This window comes from Aquarana catesbeiana, linkage group LG08 (assembly GCF_042186555.1).
Source record: "Aquarana catesbeiana isolate 2022-GZ linkage group LG08, ASM4218655v1, whole genome shotgun sequence".
Lineage (NCBI taxonomy): Eukaryota > Metazoa > Chordata > Amphibia > Anura > Ranidae > Aquarana > Aquarana catesbeiana.
In genome coordinates, this window is record NC_133331.1 from 140611867 (window position 1) to 140633019 (window position 21153).

The 21153-nt window shown below is 43.0% G+C and overlaps 1 protein-coding gene across 5 annotated transcripts in view; it reads right to left on the reverse strand.

The window, feature by feature from the left end:
* The window catches only part of CCAR1 (cell division cycle and apoptosis regulator 1), a 108896-nt gene that overhangs the window by 32431 nt on the left and 55312 nt on the right, over window positions 1-21153 (reverse strand). For all 5 annotated transcript variants that reach the window (XM_073596478.1, XM_073596480.1, XM_073596479.1 and 2 more), the window contains 5 exons: window positions 18574-18799; window positions 15027-15140; window positions 5754-5920; window positions 4910-5120; window positions 4154-4237 (listed from right to left, as the gene is read on the reverse strand). In XM_073596478.1, the coding sequence (XP_073452579.1) occupies window positions 4154-4237; window positions 4910-5120; window positions 5754-5920; window positions 15027-15140; window positions 18574-18799 (802 nt within the window). The remainder of the gene's footprint in view (window positions 1-4153; window positions 4238-4909; window positions 5121-5753; window positions 5921-15026; window positions 15141-18573; window positions 18800-21153) is intronic.

The following is a 21153-nucleotide window of genomic DNA, read 5'->3' on the forward strand; positions in this document are numbered from 1 at the left end:
GTGAAATTCATTTATTGCCTGTACTTAAAGCGGAGTTCCAACCACATGTATGATTTTTTTTTTTTTTAATATATCTTACTATCATCCAATGTATATTTACTAATGGATAGTCTTGTTATTAGCGCCGCTTTTGTGCATATTTTATAAGAAAAATTACCTTATATTTTTGCTGTTAGGGAATTCCTATCTTACTTGTGGGCATGTGAAGCCCACAAGCATAAACTTCCAGGATACGGCGCTGCTGTATTACCAGCATGCACCGCCCATTCTCGTGCATGTGCAGCAAGCACAGCAAGCGACGCAGGAAACTTCTGATGTTGCCATCACAACGGGCAGCATCGCCCGCCCCGTTGTGATGGCAACCATGATATGAAATACCGTAAAATTCTAGCCTTGGGCGCTGCCCACTGACTCCTAGGAAATGATGGCACGCATAATTCTCCCAGGAGCACTAGCGAGCACAGGCGCCGAGGGAAATGACGTCAAGGGCCGTGGTGACCTAGTGGCAGATTACAAGGAACCCCATAGCAACAGCCCTTAATTAGTAATTACAAAAAAAAAATTTCGTTCATTTTATGGGTGGAACTCCGCTTTAACCTTAAAAACGCCCTTTAAAAGGGCAGAACCACAAAAAAAAAAAAACTGATATCCATGTACTGGCTATATACAGGCTATCTGAATCTCTCCTCCTCCTCAACAGTCCAGCCATTACAATCAGGTCTCAAGCTTTCCACTGTAGTCTACATTATAAACACAGTAGAAAAGAGATCTTGCATGGCTGTGTAATAGTAACTTCACAAATGGCAGACTCAATGACCCCATGTGGTGATCTTGCCATCAGATGTAGAGAGAGAAAAATTATTAAACTGATTTGCAGGCAGATGTAAAATAACAACTTAAGGCAGCTCTTCATTTATTAATAAAATATTTTTTTTCTACAAAATGCAACTAGTGTGTGTACCTAAATTTGACCTAGCAGCCTCTTTAATACGCCTTATAAAAACAGCCCTCAGAGTGGGAAAGTGAGCAGCAGAACCATGAGCCAATCATATGTACATGTATATGTATTAACATGGAAGATGCTGATAGAATTCGTGAGCAGAGGGATGACCTCTGTCTGGTGCAGCTCTTTCAACGTCCAATAACTAGGCTCCAGGGAAGAGAGGGCACCATCATGTTCCTTAAAGAACTACTCCATGAAAAACAAAAAACAAAAAATGTTCTCCCATGCAGTGGTACTGTTCCCACACTGCAAGGGTCAAAGTGATTGTAAAGCCTTTTTTTTCAGTTAAAAATAATAAACATGTTATACTTACCTTCTCTGTGCAGTGGTTTTGCACAGAGCAGCTCAGATCCTCCTCTGCTCGGATCCCTCTTCGGTGCTCCTGGCCCCTTCCTCCTGTTGAGGTGCCCCCACAGCAAGCAGCATGCTATGGGGGCACCTGAGCCATAGCTCCCTCTGTCCATTTAGACAAGGAGCTGTGGCCTGGCCCCATTCTCCCCTCATTGGCTGACTAACTTTGATTGACACCAACGGGAGCCAATGGCGCCATGCTGCTGTCTCAGCCAATGAGGAGGGGAGTCCCGGGCAGCTAAGACATTCCTGCAAAATCACTGGATCTAGAGAGACGTCAGGTAAATATTTACAGGGGCTGAAGGGGGTTGCTGCACACAGAAGGCTTTTTAGGGGAGAGTGACCTTTTTAAATGATAGCAGATATTTATGCAAACTAGGTACCTGCTCCCAAAAACTAATTATGTGCCAAATGTGCTAGAGGAGGGGGAAGGAGTACATAAAGTGGAGCTTTCCCTTTAGGGTGAAGTTCCACTTTAACTATTAGTGGTGTCATTCATCTAGCTGTGCAAGGAGAATAGACAGAAAAACAAATACAGGTGAGTTTAGCTGGAGTTTAGCTTTAACAGAAATTGAAGCTAAAGTGTAAGATATTCTAGCCAGATGAAGAAGGATGCTCTTATGCAAGTAAAATATACTGTATGTAAATATTTTGTTATTGAATTGTTTAATCAGAGTCATACAGAACATGTTTAACCCTAAATATACAGTATAGAATAGTGCTTTCCATTGTATTACATTTATTCAGACATACATATTTATAGCATTAAGGCCAATGATGTGCTCTAAAGTACAACCACCAGCAGCTACGTGACAAACAGATTGACTTGATTTCACTGGCATTGGCTGCTATAAGCTATAGACAGTCTTGTTCTTTGCACATAATTAGCATAGCTTTTTGTGTTAACAAATTGCTCACTGATTGTATGCAAAATACTGTGGTGAATGCTTAAAGCCCCTTTAACACAGGCTTTCCGATCAGGTCCGCCCGATTGGACACTTCATTCACCTCTATGGAGTGGCGGATGTCAGTGGTGACATCCGCCGATTTCTGATCTGATCCTGTCCATGAAATTCAGATGGATGGTGACCCTATTTTCCGTCCTTCTGCAGGATCGGATTGGACGAAAAGGGACAGGCGGTCTGTTTTCATCCGATCCCCCATAGAGGAGAGAGGGGCTCTGACAGGTCCGTCTCAGCACAGTGAGCCGAGACGGACCTGTCATCCACCTGCTCAGCGGGGATCAGCGGATCGATCCCTCGCTGAGCAAAGCAGAGTCCGTCGGGTGGACCGCCCGCATGAAACTGTCCTAAAGCTTCACCCCTAAACAAATTAAAATGGATCTCTAGGCACACTAATGATACAATGGCTCACAGTTTGGTACTCCAATATAAAATGTAGAGTATGTTTATGTTCTTAAAAATTGTATAGGGAAAGTAAGTAGACAAAACTTAGCGGAAGCCAAATCAAAGCAGGTCCTTTCTGGGACTTGTAAAATGGTTGTAAAGCCTAAACATTTTTTTTCTTAATGCAAAAAAATGTTTCAGTATATGCATCGCCCCCTCACCCCACTTATACTTACCTGTGCCCGATCTTGATCCAGTGCTGTGCCAGTCTTTAGTGGCTCTCTCCTCTTCTCCTCACTCTCACAGGGCTTCAGAGCAGCAGAAGGCATTGGCCCTCACTGCTGTCAGTCTAATTCTATGACAAAGGAGAAAGGGTGGGGCTGAACCTCGCTGTCTGCGTCTATAGACACAAGTAGCACGGCTTGGAATCAAGCCCGCAGGTGTGGCACTATAGGAGGCAGCTTGCTATGGTGGCACACCGAGAAGAGGAGGAGCCAAGAACACCGGCAGGGCACCAGAGAAGAGGGGGATTGGGGGCCGCTCTATGCAGTAGCATTGCACAGAGCAGGTGAGTAAAAAAAAAAAAAAAACGTGACTTTACAAATGTTTTCAGTAAAGTTTAACTTCCCAGGTGTGTCCAAGTTATCCTTGTCTGCTTTACTAAATAAAGCCAGTTACAGCTCATGATGAAATTTACATATACAATTTAATGAGTCAGAGAAGTCCCATCCCAACTTTGTATTTTTCAGACTGCTCTATCTGAAGTTTCAAATCAGAGAGGCGGGGGAAATACTTATGCTGCGTACACATGGTCGGAATTTCCGACAACACATGTTCGATGTGAGCTGGTTGTCGGAAAATCCGACCGTGTGCATGCTCCATCGGACATTTGCTGTCGGAATTTTTGACAACAAATGTTTGAGAGCTGGTTCTTAAATTTTACGGCAACAAAACTTGTTGTCGGAAATTCTGAGCGTGTGTACACAATTCCGACGCACAAAATGCCATGCATGCTCGGAATCAAGCAGAAGAGCCGCACTGGCTATTGAACTTCATTTTCTCGGCTCGTCATACGTCTTGTACGTCACCGCGTTCTCGACGTTCGGAATTTCCGACAACATTTGTGTGACCGTGTGTATGCAAGACAAGTTTGAGCCAACATCCGTTGGAAAAAAATCCACGAATTTGTTGTCGGAATGTCCGATCGTGTGTACGCGGCATAAGACTGGAGCACTCAGTATCTGGTGCAGCTGTGCATAGTAACCAATCAGCTTGTAGGTTTTATTGTCAAAGCTTAATTGAACAAGCTGAAGTTAGATTACTACACACAGTTGTACCAGATTCTGTGTGCACCAGTCTTAGTAAATAAGTTATGCTTTCCTCTGTCTTGAAAAAAAAAAAGAACAAACAACAGAAATGGATATTGTTTTCTATAAAAAGAACAGGAATTTACCTTCATGATCTTCGGATCAAGTTTGGACCAGTGAGTAGGAGTACAGATTTCCTTTGCATCCCCATCATCTTTGTCGTCTTCTTCCTAACACAAATGTACAAGAACATGGTTAGTAAACTACTATTGGAGCAATGAATTCTGTCGTAGGTCCGTGCAAGTAGCAAGGTCACAATGTTCATTGTCTTCTCCTAAAGCTTTGTTGAGGCACATACACACATTCTAGCACTTTCACTGACCACTAAGTCAGTCAGAGTCAGATCTGTGAAACAAAGGGAGGATGAACAGGAAAAGCAATAAAAGTATGTACAGCCACTGCTCGTCTGCATAGACTGCACAGTGTGCATAGTCCCACGTCTGCAACTTAAGCCACCCTGTGTTAATTCCAGGTGATAACTATTCCTTTATAGCCAAAGAATCACAAGGTTCAGATTTTATTATTTACAGATTTAGGGATGAAAATTAATGTGAACCTTCACAGAGATGGGAAGATGGTGAAAAGGTCCAAGTGTCACTAAATACAACTGACCCCACAAGCTAATTCTACTATAGGCAAAAAAAAAAAAAATTATAAAATTAATTGATATATAGAAATAGAACGTAAATATAATTTTTTTCCCATGTTAGGAAGCTGGTATAGGTGAAAGTCACACAAGGAGTGTTCTTTTTGGGGAGTGTGTTTAGTGTGTGCGGTGCATTGTGCCTGTGTTCCTGTGCCTGCGAGAAGCGGAAATAGAAAAAGGGATTAGCGTTCAGTGCCTGTTCTCCATCAGCTTCTTTGCGTTCACCCTGAAGCTTGTCGGTCAGCTGCTGCTTGTATCCTCGGCACAGGTTTTCCCACTCTGAGCGGGTGGGAAGGCAATGCCAAACATCCGGGAAAAATAAAACCACTGTCTCCACATGAGCAGGAACCGAACGCCCCTTGTGGGTCTCCTCAGGGCGATGGTAGCGAATCTCTGCAAATCGGTACCTGTTGCAAGGGAAGAAGCATGTTGGAAAAACAAAATCTAGAATGCATTGAACATAAGAACCTAGTTTTCCTGCAGCACATCAAGAACAGCTAGCTCTGGGTTGTCTACAAAAAGAAAATAAAAAAAACACAATTATATAAAGGCCATTGATTTTCTTCAGGTAAGTCGAAGCATTGTTTCGAATACAGTATATAAGACAGAATGAATGGTTGTCAATACTGAACTTTACATCAATTTGCGAGAATGTATGTGGACAGTACTCCATAATATCAAGCATATTAACTTCAGGCAATGTAATTTCAGCAGAAAAATAAAATTTTCGGAGAAAAGTGTCAACAAAGCTCGAAATACCATTAGAAAACACGGCAACACAACTCTGTTTTTAGATAGTGTAAGTTGTAATCTTCTGGACGATCTGCAGCTGAGCATGAAAAAAAAAAAAATCAAAGTCTTCAAAATGCACAGAAACATTTAATATTAAGTAAAATAGCAATACAAAACGTAAACTCCCCCGCTCCTCCTCTGTATCTGACAGACATACCAAATCTGGCATAACTAGAGCACCTGCATAGCTTGGGGGAAGGGAAGCTGTTGATAAGGGAGACATGTCCCGGGGTAAGAAATGTACTTACCACTGTGTGCACAAGCTCAGGTCAATGCCAGTCAGGGCCTTACAACAACGCACAGCAGTTTTGATGAGCACTGAAGAGTCTTTATCTGGATGCGGTCCATCCAAAGAAGGAGACCAGTGTCCTCCAATTGCCATTGCCTCATCCTTACCCTTCATCCCCACTAAAAACTGTACAAGAAAACAAATAACAAGAACAATTAAGTCTGAACTGCTTACTCAAAATACTAAGCATGCAAAAAAAGAAAGGAATCTGTTTCTTAAAAAACTCAAATGATATTATACAAGCATTCCTGAGATTCAGTTAGAACCAAGTCAATACTTTAATTTTGACCAGAGAGGTACATGGCTAGGGCTTTTTTTGCAATGTGTGCCCCCATTTCCTGTCCCAGGGTTTCACAAGTACAAGGGATCCCTCTCTCTAATGGGGACATAGAAAGCAATAAAAGCACATTTAGTAGAATGGGAATGTAGAACATTTGACAGATTTTTGTTGTTCTCTCTTCCTGCCCCAGTGAGGAAGCGAAAAGAAAAAAAAAAAAAAAAAACTTGATAGTTCTGACACTTACCTACTCTACTAAATCAAAAAATTAGTAGAGCTTTAAACCGCTGAGTCCAGAAAAAAATAAAATAAAATATATACAATAATAATTTATATATATATATATATATATATATATATATATATATATATATATATATATATATATATATATATCTCAGCAGGAAAAATGCATCTAGGTATGCAGTATATTTATTTTATTAGGCCAGGTTAGGCTGGTTGAGTTGAAGTGTAACCTGTATGGGTGGCAAAGGACTTCACATTAGCAGCAACTGGACATTCAAAAGCATTTCCGATACATTAGTAAGACTGGACAAAACAACACGATTCACAAATCGCTTTACAGATCCTGTATTTGTCAGTTGCAGTTATGTTGCTGCATTGCATTTTTTTTCCTTACATGCTTAAAGTAGAACTAAAAGCAAAAACTTTTCATTTTGAATAGAGTAAGGGAGGGTTTTACCTCCTGTCAGTTTTGTTTTTGCCAACTGTTTCCCACTGGGGAGATTTCCCTTCACTTCTTGTCCCATAGCCAAAACAGGAAGTGAGAGGAAATTCCTTCAAAAGTAAGGGAATCCCTAGTTGTCACCTCGGTCATAAAAGCTCATGTCCCCACTGGAAGATTTCCCCCTCTATTCCTGTTCTTTTGACAATCCCAAATTTGTGATTTTCTTCACTTTTGGTGATAATGGTCAACAAGACAGAGAGGGTGGATCTCCATAAAAAGGACATAGACAGCAATAAAAACATGACAGGTGTTCTAATCGCTCTCCACTCTATCCAATACTTTATTTTTTTTTTTAAGTTTTTCTTTACTAATACTTTAAAGAAAACCTATGCTACAGTGAAATACAGGGACCATCATTATTGGTCTTTTACTGAGAATAGTACTTCCCTGGCAGTCATGCTGATCATCTGACAATAAATAACTAACCTGGAGTAAACATGTAAAAATTGAAGTCAGAATCCGTATTAATATAATTTGTCTGAGTAACAGACTCAAAATAGGATTTTTTAAAACAGCTTACCTGTAAAATCCTTTTCTTTCGAAGGACATCACGGGACACAGAGCCACAGTAATTACTGATGGGTTATATAGGTATCACTGGTGATTGGACACTGGCACACCCTATCAGGAAGTTCAACCCCCTATATAATCCCTCCCCCTTGCAGGGATACCTCAGTTTTGTAGCCAAGCAATATAGTGTATTAGAAGAGGGGTGGGACCTCTGTGTCCCGTGATGTCCTTCGAAAGAAAAGGATTTTACAGGTAAGCTGTTTTAAAAAATCCTATTTTCTTTCTCGAACATCACGGGACACAGAGCCACAGTAATTACTGATGGGATGTCCCAGAGCAATGCTACCTGAGGGGGGGGAACCACGACCAAGTAGGGTGCAATCAGACCTGAGGACCCTGTACCGCTGCCTGCAGCACACTACGCCCAAAGGCGATATCCTCATGCCTTCTCACATCCACCTGATAGAATCTGGTGAATGTATGAACTGAAGACCAGGTTGCGGCCTTGCAGATTTGAGCCATAGAGGCCCGGTGATGCACTGCCCAAGAAGCACCAATAGCCCTTGTGGAATGTGCCCTGATCTGAAACGGAGGAATCTTCTGTTTCAAACCGTAAGCTTGAATGATCAACTGTCGAATCCATTTAGAAATGGTAGCTTTTGACGCTGCCTGTCCTCTATTGGGACCCTCTGGCAGCACAAACAAAACATCCGTCTTGCGGATCTGAGTAGTTGCCCCTAGATAGGCCTTAACTGCTCTTACTACATCCAACGAATGTAGAGATCTCTCTTCCGGAGAACAGGGATCTGGAAAAAAGGAAGGTAGAACAATGTCTTGGTTTAAATGAAAATCAGAAACCACCTTCGGTAAAAAACTAGGATGAGGGCGTAGTACCACTCTATCCTTGTGTATAATCAAATAAGGCTCCTTACAGGAAAGAGCTGCTAATTCTGATACTCTTCTAGCAGAAGAGATGGCCACCAGAAAAATTAATTTCCTTGTCAACAAGACCAAAGGAATCTGACTTATTGGTTCAAAAGGCCGTTTCTGTAACACAGCCAGGACCAAATTCAAGTCCCAGGGGTTTAGGGGCGCTTTAACCGGAGGATTAAGACGCATCACCCCCTGCATAAAGTTTCGGACCAAAGAATGCGAAGCAAGTGGCCGCTGAAATAATACTGATAAAGCAGAGACCTGGCCCTTGATGGTACTCAAGGCCAGCTTCATCTCTAATCCCATCTGTAGAAAATCAAGGATTCTACCTATGACATATTTCCTGGGATGCCAACCTCTGGATTCACACCAGGTTATATAAGCTTTCCAGACTCTATGATAAATCATCCTGGAAGCTGGCTTCCTTGCATTAATCAAGGTAGATATGACAGGACCTGAGAGCCCACGACTCTTCAGAACGTGGGTCTCAATAGCCAAACCGTCAAATTTAGCGTTTGTAAGGCAGGATGGAACACTGGACCTTGAGATAACAGGTCTGGGAGTTCCGGTAGTGTCCACGGGGAACCTACCGTCATCCTTACTATTTCTGCATACCAAGTCCTTCTGGGCCAAGCGGGGGCCACCAGAAGTACCGACTTCCTTTCCTGCCTGATCCTGCGAAGGAGTCGTGGTAGTAGCAGAATAGGCGGGAATGCGTAAATCAGTGAGAACCGATGCCACGGAATCACCAACGCATCCGTCCCGCATACAAGAGGATCTTTTGTCCTTGCCACAAATCTGTCTATCTTTTTGTTGAATCGGGATGCAAAGAGATCTACATCTGGAACCCCCCATCTTTGGCATATGGCCCAAAAGACGTCGGGATGCAGAGACCATTCCCCTGGAAGTAACTGCTGGCGACTTAGATAGTCCGCCTGCCAATTCTCTATTCCCGGGATGAAAACTGCCGATATGCATGGCACATGCATCTCTGCCCAGACTAAGATCTGGTTCACCTCTTTTTGAGCAGCTCGGCTCCGGGTGCCTCCCTGATTGACATAAGCCACTGCTGTGGCATTGTCGGACTGGATCCTGACCGGACAACCCTGTAGCCTGATAGTCCAGGCTTTTAGAGCTAGATGTATCGCCCGGATCTCCAGAATGTTGATGGGTAAGGTCCTCTCTGTCTTGGACCATACTCCTTGGACCGCAGCCTGTTCCAGAACTGCTCCCCAACCTGACAGACTGGCATCTGTTGTTACCACCGTCCAGGTAACCGGTAGAAAGGATTTCCCCTTCTGCAGGTTTTCGGGTATGAGCCACCAATTGAGGCTCTGACGCACCACATGCGACAGGTGCATCGGAAAGTCTAATGCCTGAACCTTCTTGTTCCAGGTCGACAGAATACTGTGTTGCAGCATTCTTGAGTGAAACTGAGCATAGGGAACTGCTTCGAATGAAGACACCATCTTCCCTAGTAGCCTGATACAAAGGCGGACTGAGGGACCCTTCTTGGTCCTTACTGTCAGAATCAGCTCTCTCAAAGCAGTGATCTTTGCCTGGGGTAGAAATATTTTCTCCTGGCTTGTATGTATAATCAGACCTAAATATTCCAGTCTTCTTACTGGTTTTAGGAAAGACTTTTCTAAGTTGAGGATCCAACCCAGGTGTTCTAGATACCTGACCGTGGTCCTCAAGTTTCCATTCAAAGAGGCTACCGACCGGTCTATCAAGAGCAGGTCGTCTAGGTATGCTATGACAGCTATACCCTGAGCCCTTAATCTGGCCAGAGGAGGAGCCAAGATCTTTGTGAACACTCGAGGTGCAGTGGCTATCCCAAAGGGCAGAGCCATAAACTGGAAATGGCGCCCTCCTACCTCGAAGCGCAGAAACTTCTGATGAGCAGGAAAAATGGGCACATGCAGATATGCATCTCTGATGTCTATTGATGCCAGAAATTCTCCTCCCTGCAGGGTGGGAACTACTGTTCGAATTGATTCCATGCGGAAGGATTGAATCCTTAGGAATCGGTTCAGATCCCTTAAGTCCAAAATGGGCCTGACATCCCCATTTGGCTTTTGGACCGTAAAAAGGTTGGAATAGAAGCCCAATCCCTGGTCCTTTGCGGGAACTATCATAATGACCTCCTGCGACAAAAGTCGCTCTAACGCTAGAAGGAGCGACTGCTTCTTCTCTGGGTCTCTGGGAACATTTGATCTGAGGAACCGAGGAGAAGGGAATTCCTGAAACTCCAGCTTGTACCCTAAGGTTACCGTGGAGACTACCCATCTGTCCTGGAAGTCCTCCTGCCAGAGCTCTGAGAATTGTCGCAGTCTTCCCCCCACTCGAGTGAGCGGGGGCGCCCCCTCATGCAGAGGTCTTAGTGTTTTGCCTAGTAGGCTTCTTTCCCCAGGACTTCTTTTGTCCCTGGGGTTGACTCTTGTCTCTGGACCCCGATGGAGGCGGCCGTCGAGACTGCCTGGAGGCTGAAGCCCCCGGCCCTGGGGAAAGAGTCCGTTTGAAAGAGGGACGCTTACTCTTCTTCTTGACAGGTAAGAGAGTGCTTTTCCCACAAGAGATTCTCTTGATATAGTTATCCAAGTCCTCTCCAAACAACCTTGCACCACGAAATGGAAACCCAGCCAGTAGCTTCTTACATGGTGCTTCGGCTGACCAATCTTTCAACCATAGGATTCTACGTATATGCACCAACCCCAGTGAAAGACAGGAGGTTTGCACGATAGAATCTCTAATGGCGTCAACCACAAAGCATAAGGCCGCTGGAAGGTTAGCAAACCCCTGGGCCTGCTGTTCAGGTAATACTTTGATGACCTGCTTAACATGGTCTCTTAAGTATTGACAGACTCCAATCGCTGCTATTGCAGGTTGGGCCACTGATCCTGCTAAGGAGAAAACATCCTTCAATAGGGATTCCATCCTTTTATCTACAGGATCCCTGAGCATCTGAGCATTGTCTACAGGACAAGTCAGGCTATTATTTATGGAGGAAATGGCGGCATCAATAGCTGGTATTCCCCACATTTTAATAAACTTTTCTTCCATCGGATAAAGTGTTGAAAACTTTCTCGGCGGAAAAAAACGTTTGTCTGGGTGATCCCACTCAGAATAAATAAGCTTTTCAAGTAAAGTATGAACAGGAAAAGCATGTGCTGCTTGGAAAGGTTTCAGTGACCCCAAAGCAGAAGAGGATTCTTTAGCAGTTTCAGGTATGGGCAACTTAAATGTAGAGCGGACCAATCCCGTGAGGATCTGCACTAAGACTTTCTCCTCTTGGGAAGTCGCAGAGGGTCCCTCTCCACCTGAATCCTCCGAAGAGGAATCATCCATCCCATACCGATCCTCTGAAAGGGATTCATCTCCTTTATCCCAGAGCTCCTCTGTCTGAGGGTCTTGGGGAACAGAGGAAAGCCTAGTGCGTTTTCTTCCACTGAGTGAAGACGTAATCACGGCCATTAATCTTTCCTCTAGACCATTAATGGTTGAGGAAAAAACCTCTTGTGTAATATATACAGGGGCTGAAGTGCCAGAAGCAGGTGTAGCCCCTGACCCCGATGGCTCTCCCTGGCTAGCCGTCCCTGGCCCATCTTTAGGGGGGAAGGATGCTGCCGACAGGGGGCCCTCAGAACCTGAACGAGATCCCCTAGTGTCTCTGGTTCCTGGGGTGCTTGAACCTCTTCTACCCATAGTGCAAAGCAACAAGGTGTGAGGTATACAAATGAACACTGTCCGCTGAGCGATGTAGTCTGGCTAAAAGCCTTGCTACCCAATGCTCAGTCTGGTGTTACTTCAGTAAATGCTGCCTAGGAGAATGCCTGTGTCCCACCTTACATGCGACCGTCAGCTCTGTGTCTCTCAGAAGGCTGAGTGCACCTGTACAGAGTGCCTTTAATAGCCTGCAGCTGGCCTGAGTGGGAGTCTAAACACTCTGTGCTGACATCCCGCCCCCTCCTCTACCGCCCCCCCCCCCTCGAGTTTTGAAAAAAACGAGCGCTTCCCGCACTGCCGACTCTCCTGTCATGCTCTGGAGAAAAGGCTGGGGATGGGGGGGGGGGGAAGGAGGGAGACTGGTAACAAGATTTGCCTGAACGGCTATCTTCAGAGATGGTGGCCATTAGGCCACAGAGCCCGGGTGGTATAACCACTTTCTAGACCCCTGTGGCCCCTCTCTAGCCTGGGGGGAACATTCAAACATGAGAAATCCCCCCATCCACCTTACCTGCTTGCAGCCTGCTTGATACGCTGGGACATAAACAGCGATTACAACACCTGAGACAGACATTCAGCATGTGTAGGTTTGTGCTCTTGGCAGCCCCCGGTGGTCACAATAGGCATAGCATGCATTTACCTTAAAGGAGAAAAGCCACTAGAACTCAAAAATTCTGTGGAATCTCCTCTTACCTTATCCAGCCGCAGGGTGCCGTTTACACAGACCCAATCTTCACCTCTCACGGTGGGCTCCGTTTGAAAAAACCATCAGAGACTGGGGCCCCCATCAGTAGGGGGATCCAACAGTTCTGGGACCGTAAAGCACCTCGCCAGAAATTAGGAAGTTTAAAGCCATTTTCTGATCTGCGGGGTCCAGCTCTCTAAAAAGAGAAGCATTACGGGTAAAACCTCGTTTCTTCGGACACGAGGCCCGGGTACCATTCAATTCGGCCATGAAAAGACACTTTGAATGGATCCGGTTCGCCTGGCTTGCCCCAGTATAGGATCTTAGGATATTCCCTTTGGAGCTCAGCACAGGACATCTTTACACGTCCATCACCTAAGACACTGGCGTAAAAACTGAGGTATCCCTGCAAGGGGGAGGGATTATATAGGGGGTTGAACTTCCTGATAGGGTGTGCCAGTGTCCAATCACCAGTGATACCTATATAACCCATCAGTAATTACTGTGGCTCTGTGTCCCGTGATGTTCGAGAAAGAAAGTACTTTTGATCAGCATGAAAGCCACATAACTATTTTCAGAAGCCGTCAGCAAAGGCAGCATTAATATTTCACTCAGAGGGGGTTCTTTCCAAGTAGGGGAAAAAAAAAAAAAAAAGTAAATTCTTGCAGTGTGTCCCCATCTGCACTGTAATGGGTCACATACTCGTTTTGTCTCAGAGTAGAGAAATAAAACAAATACTTACCTTCTCCCTCGCAGGCTTCCTCCCAGGTACATGACCACTCCCCGAAGTAGCTTCTCTTTGTCGCTTTTCCAACGTCCTTCACAAACAATACACGAGGACTTGAGGGGCTCATCCCCATTCCGGAATGGAAGAGAGAGGGATTAGCAGTGGCTACCAGAGGAGAAATCAATAAGGTATTTCTGCTTATTCTTCTATCCCTGGACTAAACAAGAAGCTAACCTTTGCAGAACAAAGGTCCCTTCATTGGGTGCGAGTTCATCACATTTTACTTCATTGATGTGATCACAAAGTTTTGGACACTATCCTGAAGCTCCATGGTGTGCTGGCGATATATTCTTTGACTTGTGTTGATACCGGCTCCCAGCTGGTAACTGCTATAGCATCCAGCTAATTCAAGTCATTTCTGGGAAAGTGTACTTTGGGAATATTTCACTTGACTTGCAGTGCAAATGGGGCCCACTACAAGGGTTGCTGTGTGTTTACCCTGGTGTTCTGCTTTAGGATTTCTTTTTGCAGAGATTAAATTGCTGCTTCAAATTGCTAATACCATTGATTAACAGTGATTTGTAGCGAGCAACTTAAATCACTGAAGTCGCTAGTGATTTGCTACAGCATTTACTTCAGTGATTTGTAGATAAGCATAGCGATTGCTGCAACATTTCATAGAGAAGCATTAAAAGTGATTGACATGGTCTTCCCATGGAAGTTTTCAAACAATATGGGGGAATTATCCTGCCGCGTTTGTTAAAGATCCTTAATTATGCTAGAGAATGCCAGCACCTGCCTGACTCCATGACTAGAGCTAACATTGTACTTCTCTTAAAACCGGGTAAAGACCCATTAGACCCGGGCTCATACGGAGCGATATCAAAATTCTGGCAAAGGTCTTGGCCCTACAACTTAACGGGGTCATCTCCTCCATTATCCACTCGGACCAGTCAGAATTTATGCCCCAAAAATCCACGGCCATCAACCTCTGTAGACTTTACTTGAATCTCTAGACACAATCGGAAAAGTGATTGGCACTATCTATTTTGATGCTGAAAAGCTGATAAAACAAGATTACTTTAAAAATGTTAACGTTAGGAATACAACAAAAAAATTGTTATGATTTTCTTAGCCACAAAGAGGGGAAGCAGGTAGCCGCTGTGTGCCCAGCCTTAAAATAAACCTGTGGTAATAGAAGTATAGAGGATGTGAAGAAACCAGTTTTCTGGCTGTAATACAAATTATTTTGTGTCATTATTTTGAGTTGCAGAACTGGAACAAAAATTAAGATCAGGAGTTTGGACTTTGCTCTGACTTCACCAGATGTAAGCGACTCATAAAATAATAAACTGTCGTGCAGCTAGCGTTTTTTTGGAAGAGGTCAGCAAAGACCACCTCCATCTCGCTCTCTTTTGTTACAGATTTGCTTTTAAAAGCAAAAGTCTTTCAGTCTGCAACCTCCAATATGCTCTGAAATACCAGTTTACTGGTGCAGTCTCCTTCTGGGTCTTACCAGCCTCTGACATTTCCGGTTCTCTGCGAGTGACCCTGTTTGGCTTCTCAAACAATAGATTTTTTTATGATATGTAATTCAAATCAACACATGTGTCTGTTGATATATACCTTAATTAGCCTTGCAGGATGCTGGAAGCCTTCTTTAACTTCCACTGGGTCCTCAGCAAGAGCGCATGACTTGTGATATAAATCCTCCAAAGATGGACTTGCCAACATCATGACCTAATAAGAGCACAAAAGGAAAAACCAGGTGGGTAAATCTTTAGTAAAAAAAAAAAAAAAAAAAATAATATTCACAGTTCTACATTCTAGAATCCTGTTCTAGATCTTACACTGGAACAAACAGTAATGTTATAATGCTGGGAATCGCCAAACTTTCTAAACAAAAGGACCAGTTTACTATCCTTCAGACTTAAGAGGGGCTGGACTGTGACCAGTGGGAGTAGAAAATGTCCTGGTGTCGATAACAAGCGCCCCATCGTTGGGGGGCAGGGAGAGAAAGAGCGCCCCATCGTTCGGGGGGCAGGGAGAGGAAGAGCGCCCCATCATTGGGGTCAGGAAGAGGAAAAGCGCCCCATTGTTGGTGTCAGTGGGAAGAATAGTTCCCCAAGGGCAGGCAAGAAAAGGGCTTCATCTGGCCCCAGGGCCACTGTTTGGAGACCACTGGTATAATGTATCCCCCAAGCTGTCACATTAGTGTTTCCTGAATGATCAATAAACAACAGATTTAACACGGTAAAACATCAATTTAAATTCCGCCGTTTAACCTGTAGCTCAAAGTCTTACTGCAGAAGGTTCTACAAACCCCATTTCTGGCTACACTCCTAGAGGCACCCTTCTCTCTCTGGTTACAGCTTGGATCTCATTGTCTGCACAGGTTTCAGACAAGAGTATCCACTTGCAATCCCAATATTGTGATAAAAAAACTTGTCTTCCAGGTGTACCTTTTCCATTATATACTATGACAACTTTTGAGTGAATCTGTGCTTTACCTCACGCAGGGCAAAACAGATTCCCTTTACTACCTAACCCTTCAGCACCATATACTCACCCTCCTTTCACTTTCCTGCCACATTGTTTAGTTGCTGGGAGCAAAGGGAAACCCCTGACAAGTCACTGAAAGTGTTTGTAAACCCATTACAACCACTTTAACCTACAAGTAGATTAAGGCTTACCTGTAGGTGCAAGAAACATCTCCCAAACGTAAAAGATATTTGCAGAAATAGTGGCACCAATGTCTACAGGCGCACTGAACTTGCCGTTTCTAACGGCGATCATGCTGTTAGTGACGGCACCAGCGCGCATGCGCAGGAGTGATGTCATTGCGGCTCCGGCAGTCACACCGCTGGAGCCGCGATACCCAGAAGTCACTCCGGGATAGATGGCGGCGTCGGAGGGCCAATGCGGGGGCTTCGATCTCAGGTAAGTAATTCATAATGAGCTAGTATGCTATGCATACTAGCTCATTATGCCTTTGTCTATTGCATTATTGTGTATTATTTATTTTTTTTTTAGAGGCTTTACTTCCTCTAAGTTGTCGTTTACACAGGACTATGGACTCTCTATGTGGCAGAGATGTCACATGGGGCGATTCACAACTGATATTTCCTTCAGCTCCCAGTGGAAAAAATGCTAGGAGGTGGTTGGGGATTCAGGCAAACATGGTATGCTTTAAGAAAGGGCTGAAACAACTAATCGATAACTCATCGATTATGAAATTAATCGATTACTATTTTCATAATCTATTAATCGGCCAGTAACATAATGTGGTTAAAAAAAAAAAAAAAAAAAACCCTAAAATGAGCCCTTTATAGTACAAAAAGAGCAAATGATCGCTACTGTAACTATTTCTTTCACAGTTCTACAGTAAAAAAAAAAAAATGAACCCCTTACAGTAGTGATTATTTGCTTTTTTTGTACTATAAAAGGGCTAATATTCATTTTTTTAACCCCATTATGTTACTAAACGTCTTACATCTGGTTCACATCTGTGTTTTTTTGGTGCTTTTTGCAGAAACGCACTACAGTTCATTTACATGGTTTCCTATGGGACACGTTCACATCTATGCTTTTTCAGCCACTGCGTATTTGGAAAGCGTCAGTGACTTTTTTTTAATGCAAAATGGTGCTTTTTTGGTTCAATATACTTCAATGGAGAAGCTGCAGAAAAGCATGTAATGCGTTTTTGCAGCAATTTGTGTTTTTTAATCTTCCCAACAAATTGGCCAAAAAACATGCAAAAACACAAATCGCAGCAAAATCGCGTGCGCAAAAAGCACAGCAAAGAGCACTGCAGAAACAGATCAAAAGCAAACTGCATAGGTGTGCACCGAGCCTTATGCTGGCCACACTGATCAATTTTCAGATGAGAATATTCAGACATAAAATCTTTGTACATGTGCTGAATGAAAGAATGTTTGAAATTTTCACTTGTTTTTAACATTGTTTTTAAAATAATTGTAATTTCTGAACGAAAACCACATACACTGTCTGATAATTCCTTTCACCAAGAAGTTTATTATTATTTCCAAATTTTCCCATTACTGTGGTTGAAAATGAACGTCGATTTGACCCCACTAACGATTAGAAAATCGAACGAACGTTCTTATCTCTCCTCTAATAGTATATACAGTATATCTCCTCTTATAGTATATACAGTATATCTCTTCTGTCTGTTATTCTCAGAGTGGATTAGATATTTTGCTCCCTAACATATAGTTGGCTATTTTTATTTACCACTGCATAGAGATATTTAAGAATAAATTGCCTTTTTTTAAAACTTTACATATTAACTAAATTATACACCACTTTTTTTTTTTAAGGTTATTAACCGATTAATCGAAACAATAATCGGCCAACTAATTGATTATGAAAATAATCGTTAGTTGCAGCCCTACTTTAAGATATTGCATAGAGTGCTTTACTTGACTAAATTACCAAATGCATCACATGCACCCAGATGAAGATAGCATGTGCCAAAAACCATGATTGGCCCTTCAATTTTAAGTTTCTCAAATGAGGCATATGATACTGTAACCCAAGACTGGTATGTAATGTGGTTTGTACAAGGAGAGACAAGGATTGTACAGACACTTGTCTTGTTGGGAACTTGTGCAGCAGCCTAATTGAAGCTGGCGCCTAACCGAAGATCTGTGGGTGGAGAGTAGCCAGAATGAGCACTTGCTTCCAGAGATATGAAGGATTGTGTGGCTTTAAGACCTGCAGAACAGACACTGGAGCAGATAACTATTGTGAAACTACGTTTACTAGAAATTCAAAGCTAGGAGTAGTTAAAATGTAGTTTACAGTCGTGAAGAATACATTATACATCCACTGTGTCAGTAATAGATACATAAGTGGACTCTGAAGTGTGTAATTCTTTGCATTTAAATGTTTAAAGGCAATACTGTATACTGGTTTTAAATAAATCACAATATGTATAATGTATACTCTCTGTGACAGAATCATTTTTAATGGTAAGCTTAGTTGTCAAGAGTGAAATGTAACTTCCAGGGATGTGTTTGGATAGTTACTTCCTCCCCTCCCCATCCTTTGCACATATACACAAAAACACACCAGGGCATTTCCCAAGTTATTCCATATAACAAGTTTATAGTAATAAAATCTTTTCCACGTATACCAATGAACACCACACCTTTGCACTGTATGTGTGATCCACATCAGGAGGGTCCAGTACAGCAGTATTTTTATCAAGAGGGTCCACTTCCTTGTGTATTACATAGAAGTTACTGTAGCTACCAAGCTGAAAAGGACGAGACATAGGAAAAGCATCCACCCATGTGAACTGGGCATTGAAGAAATCACTGGGAATGTATAAGTTCTGATAACGTCTCCTCAGCTCCATCATGTCACATCCGGGACTATAACAGAAACGAAAAAGTACAGCACTCTCAAAAATATAGTATGCAGCATGCAAGAGTATTCTCAAAATTACTGAATCCTTTTCAGATTTACCCACTTGGGTCTTTTTTCTTTGGATTAACATTTCATACACACCTCATAATGACAAAAAAATTTCCATGCTACCTGTTCTAAGTTCAGCAGTTCCCTGACAGTGCCTAAGGCCCCTTTCAAACCAGTGAACTGATCAGGTCCGCCTGCCAGTTTTTCAAGCAGACCTGGTCGGACCCTCCAGTCTCCCCTATGTCCGCTGACACCCGTTGACATCCAATCCGCTAAAAACAGATGGTTACCCAATACCCATCCATTGGGGCGGATAGGGTGGCAGACGGGTGTAAATGGAAAGGCGGTCCATTTACATCCAACTGCCCATAGAGGATAGAGGGCTGTGTCTGTGTCCGCTCTGCATAAGCGGAGTTGACACGGACCAACCAGCCGCCTGCAGCAGACAGATACCCCGGCTGAGTATTCCAATGGAGCCCGTCCCCTGTGTAAGGCCCCTTACAAAGTTTCCCAGTATACACAGTACATCATTGTAATCAACACTGTCAACATTCACAACCAACACTGAAGCTGCAAGTAGACTGAAAAAAATTTAAAATAATTTCCTCCATGGTCAGAGATGGCACCTTTTGAGCACAAGTTAGAGAATACTTGTCAGTACCGAAATGAATGCCAAAGACCACAGCAATATTTACTTTTCCTTTCACAAATGAGACACTGCAGACACTAAATTAATCACTGGATACTTTGTTGGTGTACTTAACCCACTTATGCAAATTTAATAGCTGTCCCTTAAAACACGTAGATACCCATTTTATATGAGGAAACATTTGCTAGAATACCATTAAGGACAAAAACAAAAAAAAAACAAAATAAGTAACAAATTAAAACAATGTATTGTTTAAAATTGTAAAAAAAAACTTGAAAATATAGGTTTATAAAAAGGTGGAAGAAAAAAAAGACACGGGTTCACTGCAGTTTAACAAGTGTGTGTGTGATTTTTATTTGAACAATTCCCAATGCCCTGTATATTCTACTTCCTGAGGAAGACATCTAAAGATTTTTTGAAGTTGTCACCACTCTCTTAGCTAGTACCATTTCTTGGGGGAGGGAGTTCTACATTTTTACTGCTCTAACAGTAAAGGTTTATCTAAGTTTATAGTGGTTGCAAAGGCAAAAAGAGTTTTTACATAAATGCATTCTCTGCATTAAGGTACAAAACCTTCATCTGACCGTGCATTTTCCCCCCGCCCCAAAACACCTACCTGACACTACTCAATCCAGTCCTGTCCCCGCCGGCAGTCCCGACATCCTCTCTTCCTACAGATGACTAACCTCCAATTGTGGCCATGTGTCCTTTTCAGAGTGAGTAGCTGTAATCTGTGTAATCAATCCTCATATAACTGAGGTCCTCCATCCTTCTTATTAAATTGTTATTACAGGACACTTCATATTCATGACTACTTGGGTTATGCTGTCACCTTCAAGTGAATAGACATTGGCAAAAAAAAAGGGCAGGTATTCCCTACCAAGGTAGGGAACAGAAGCTGTGAGACCTTCCAGCATGGGTACAATGTCCCCTGTGACAGCAGATTTTTCCAGAGCTGCAAAGAAAACCCACTCTTTTTGTGGCTCTGAAGATACTGGCTCATGAAGCTTGGAGGGGGAAAGGCATCAAAAGCAAAACACCAGCTTGTAACCTCTGGATACCATTCTGCAGACCCACTTCCTGAGTCCAAATGACTGTGAATGCTGATAGACATCCCCTCACTGTGAAGAGAGCTTGCTTCTAGAACCAAAGGACTTGGGGGTCTGGTTATTCTTACAGAATTGGGATGTAGACTTCTAATTAGAGCCAAAGGCTTGTTGCTTACAAAAGGAACTCTCTTTGGATGAATAAAGCATCACCAGTTTCTGTCACCTTTGCTACCTTCTATAGGGGTAACAGTGAGCTTTTCTCCAGTCATCTTCTGACTGAAGACATCTAAGGATGGTCCAAACAAGCATTTGCTCCTTAAGGGCCTTTCAGTAATTGCCAGATGGCAGGATCTCCTGGGTCCAATGCCCCGAACGGTCTTATTCAAACAGGAAATAACTGGGTCAACAACCTGAGAATCCCATTTCTTCAAGAATTTCTTCTTTTTTCTATATTGTTGTCAAGTCCTTTGAAATGACAGAAGGAGAGCAGTGCCATCTAAGTGCAGCATTATTAAGACAATTTATTCCATAAAAGACAATTGGTAACTCACAAGATGTACGAGATGTCAGATCATGTGGGATTAATAATGTGGTTCATACGCTCGTGGGGAAA